At 55.6% G+C, this 4,235-nt stretch overlaps 1 protein-coding gene across 2 annotated transcripts in view; it reads right to left on the bottom strand.

Annotated features, from left to right (window-relative positions):
• Positions 1 to 4,235, bottom strand: part of Unc13c (unc-13 homolog C) — a 429,116-nt gene that overhangs the window by 256,297 nt on the left and 168,584 nt on the right. For both annotated transcript variants that reach the window (XM_023724104.1, XM_004638987.2), the window contains one exon: positions 1,750 to 1,969. In XM_023724104.1, the coding sequence (XP_023579872.1) occupies positions 1,750 to 1,969 (220 nt within the window). The remainder of the gene's footprint in view (positions 1 to 1,749; positions 1,970 to 4,235) is intronic.

Consider the following 4,235-nt stretch of genomic DNA (forward strand, 5'->3'; position numbering starts at 1 on the left):
TCCTGTTCTTCCTCCTCCTCCTCCTGCGTTTCCTCTTCTTCCTCCTCCTACTCTTCCTCTTTCTCCTTCTGTTCTTCCTCCTCCTCCTGTTCTTCCTGCTCCTCCTGTTCTTCCTCCTCCTCCTGCTTTTCCTCTTCTTCCTCCTATTCTTCCTCTTCCTCCTCTTTCTCTTCCTCCTGTTCTTCCTCCTCCTCTTCCTCCTCCTCCTGCTCCTCCTCAGCCTTCCCTCTCCTCCACTGTCCAGTGCCCGAAAGCATCATGTGCACTGTGTCACTCCCACCAATTTCTTGTTAAAACAATGAAGAGGAAACATCTCTAAAGGAAATTATCAGGGAGTCTGCAGAGACAATTTCAAATGTCAGTGACAGTTCTTGCGCGAAGTCAGGGAGCACGTGCTTCTGTCTGTAGAGCCGCCTGCTAACTGCCGCCTAAGTGCTCACGCCGGGGGAGGGGAGGGAGGAGCATTACTGGAAAGCACTGCTCGGGGCTCAGTTTCCACCTCCGCCCCAGCCGTCTACACTATTTTTGAGTTTTGCAATCCACATATGCATTTTAATGAATAATTTCAATAAAAATTTTGGATCATATAATTTACTTAACTGATCACAAATAAGAAACACTGTTTTCAGAAATGGTAAATGATTATGAAAGCATTTCAAGTGTAACTCATGAGCAGTATTTCTGTTCTCTGAAGGATTAAGAACAGGTTCATTTCTCAGATGTGATCGGTACCACATTTTTGTTCTGAGCGATGCAGCCCTTTGTTTAGATGGAAACACCATTCCGAGTCTGTCACTGTCCTAATACGCTTATTTCTTAAGATGCCTGTTTACAATTCATTTTTAAAATACACGGATCAAATGTTAATCGGATGATGAACTTCAGCAATTAAGCCGATGAGTGCGGCCGAGCCAAGCCCTCTGTCCTTCCAGCAGTCTTTCCTTCAGCTATTGTCAGCTGCTGTCAGCTCGCAAGGGGGCCTGCAGGTACACAAAGCACCCACCTCACCTCCTCTGCCAGGTCAGGCCGCGTCATGAGTGCCGGCATCGTGACGACAGTGGGCTGTGCCCTGCTCAGTTCCGGGAACCACGCGCAGGCACCCACTGTATTCATATAGGCAACAACCGGAGGGGCGGTGGTGAGACGCAGGGCTCGTTTGCTATGCGTAGCTGAGTTACGACGGACACCTGAGCCACGGTGTGTCAGTGGCAGCCAAGAAGGCCGAACGGAAAGCCTGGTACAGCCATGGATCTCAGGGGGTACTCTCTGGTATTGCTGGACCTAAACTAGATGAAGGTAGTTTTTGAAATATAAGTTCATATAAGCTGTAATAAAAATCACTGTGCACTGAAGTCTCAGTAGATAGACATCCCTTAACAGACACGCTGATGCCTGAACTTCCACCACGCATTGCATTGAGCTCACACATGTGTGCTTAGCCTTCCCAGGACACACACAAGAACACGGAGGGCTGGGAAGCTCACGGCATTCCCAGGGGCTCAGATGTGGTGGGCTCCAGTTGTCACCAGCATCTGAACTCAAGATCCCACTGCTGAGAGGCAGGGTGTCCCCTGCCTGGGTGGGGAAGGGTGTGAAGAAGACCGGAGGGGCAGCCCTTCACCCACGTGGTGCCTGCCTCAACCAGCACTGTGGTAGGGCAGGGGAGGAAGACGTGTGCCTGCTGGGCACCAGGGCTGGCCTAGGTGTGGGAGGGTGCTCTGGGAGCCGGGGCCCGCCCACCACACTCACGCTGCAGGCAGTCGGCGTTGAGCAGGTCCTGGCACTTCTCGTGGCACTTGACGCCACACTCGGAGCAGCGCATGCCCTGGCGCGCGATGCCCCACAGCAGCCCCTCACACTCGTAGCAGTAGGTGGGCGTGGTGGCCGTCCACACCTCGAAGGTATGTGGTGTGGTGTAGGACATGGGGTAGATCAGCGCCTGCAGGGTCTTCTTGAAGACATGCATCTTCTGCAGAGAGAAGTGAGCAGAGCCGTCAGGGGTGCGAGTTTGTTTCCTTCCCGCCGCAGTGACGTCAGCCACAGGCCCTCCACCCTCTACTCTCCCAGGGCTCCCGGCCAGGCCAAGCTTGGGAAGAGAGTGGCTCTGTCTGCAGCCTGGAGGCCCTGTCAGCTGCCTCTTCCCCACAAGCTGCCCCCCTACCCCCTGGTAGCATCATCCCCTCCCGCTCTACTGCAAACCCTGTGACCCCAAGGGGACAGTGTCCACTGGCTCACCACCATGGGACCCCCTGGTCAAGGGGTCAAGGGGTTGCCTTGAGCAGGTTGGGAACGGGTCAAAGCTCCAGGCCCCAGCCATGCCCAGTCCCAGCCAACTCCTGGTAAAAGGGGAAAATCTTGGAGAGCATGCCTGGTGCTGAGCCTGCTCCTCCAAGGACACCCGGCTTCACTTCCTGCCCTGGCCTCCCTTCCTTCCTGTTGCCCGTTCTGTCCCCAGGCTGCAGGGACCAAGAAAGAATCTCACCACCCAATGCCTAGGATAGCATGCATGGCAGATGAAGGAGAATGTGGCTGCTCCCCTATGACTTCTGTGGTAAGGGCAACAGTCAGGGTTTCCTCAGGAGAACACACCGCAGGCTATGAACTCCCAGAGACCTGGGCTCCCACCTCATCATGCCCAACATGGGCTCTGCTAGCAGGAACAAGCGGACGTTCCCTTCTCTCCTTCACGCCCTCACAGGACCTGCCGCTGCTCAGCACACAGGAAGGGCCTGGGCGTGCGTGCAGTGAGTTGGGGTCCTACCACCTAGCAGCCTTGCAGTACACAGGGAGGCCAAGGCTGTAGGAGGAGCCCTCCTTCTCCTGCGCCACTCCTATCAGTGCTGTCACATGAAGATCGACTCATATACTGATAGCAAAGGCGTGCTGCAGCCTTCAAACCCTAAAGGAACACTGAGTGCACGCGTGGATGGGTGATTTTCAACAGCTAACGCAGGGTGCTGGAGGAGTGAGGAGAGGCCCTCCCATGCTCTTGTTGGCATGGTGGGTGTGTGCACATGCATGCAAGTACACACATGTGCACACATGTACACACATACACATATATACTGTAGGCACACATGCACACATATACACATACATACTGCAGGCACATATACATACTGCAGGCATACACACATACACATATGTACTGCAGGCACACATGCATACACATACATACTGCAGGCGCACATGCACACACATACAGCAGACATACACACATATACTATGTACTGCAGACACATGTACGTGCACACACTGAAGGCACACACACACACACATGCCCACGTATGCACTGCAGGCACATCACAGTGACTTCACACGACGCCCACTGCCCTGTCAGCCCGGCTCCCAGGGCCACGGGGAGGCCTCGGTCGCTACGCCTCACTTCGGGGCCTCTTCCCACGGCACAGGGCCCGGCTCTGCGCTGTTTCCAGCCTCCCTGCCCCTTGGCGCCTGCCTGGCTTTGTCAGCAATGCTAGTGGAGCCTCACGGAGGCATCAAGCTTTATTAACAACCTTCCTAAACTTGGCCCTGGCCAGACCCAGTGTCGCTGCTCCGAGCGGGTTGGGCTGGTGCACAGCGCCCGCCGTGCTGCCAGGAAGCCCACAGAGCAGTGTTGGGGCCGATGCCGGCCAATCCACAGTCAGAGCCAGTGTGGTGGCACAGGGCTGAGGCACGAAGATCGGGTTTGAGCTTCTCCTGGTAACTAATGAGGTAGCTCAAAAGCAAAAAGTGCAAAGACCTTGGGACTCGACTCAATGCAAAGGGCTCCATTCCATTACTGAAAACAAAGGGGCAGCTGCTGCAGAGAGGATTAGGGTTTCGCAGACGGACACACTGCTCTGCTTCTATCTAGACGGGCCCAACCTCATGTCCTCAAGGCTGGGGCTTGGGGCGTGGCTGGGGTCACTGTGGGTATGGCCTAAACTGCGTGCCTGCTTCCTGCAGGGCCTCCTTGCGCCCCTCTGCTTCCTAGCTGCCCTCCATGCGCGGTTCGTCCGCCATGCCACCGTGCTTGCCGGAGCCAGCCAGCTGCAGACCGACACCTCCACAGACACCTCCACAGACTGCGAACTGGCAAACCTCTCCTCCGCTCCCTTGTGGGTGTCAGGCATTCTGTCCCAGCAAGGAGCAAGCAACCAAGGCACACTGGAGCCGGCACTTGTCAACCGCGCTGGGGCCATCCCTTGTCAGTCACGCTAGAGGTGTCACTTGTCAGTCACACTGGAGCTGTC

Source organism: Octodon degus, unplaced genomic scaffold (genome assembly GCF_000260255.1).
Source record: "Octodon degus isolate 3935 unplaced genomic scaffold, OctDeg1.0 scaffold00105, whole genome shotgun sequence".
Taxonomy (NCBI): Eukaryota; Metazoa; Chordata; class Mammalia; order Rodentia; family Octodontidae; genus Octodon; species Octodon degus.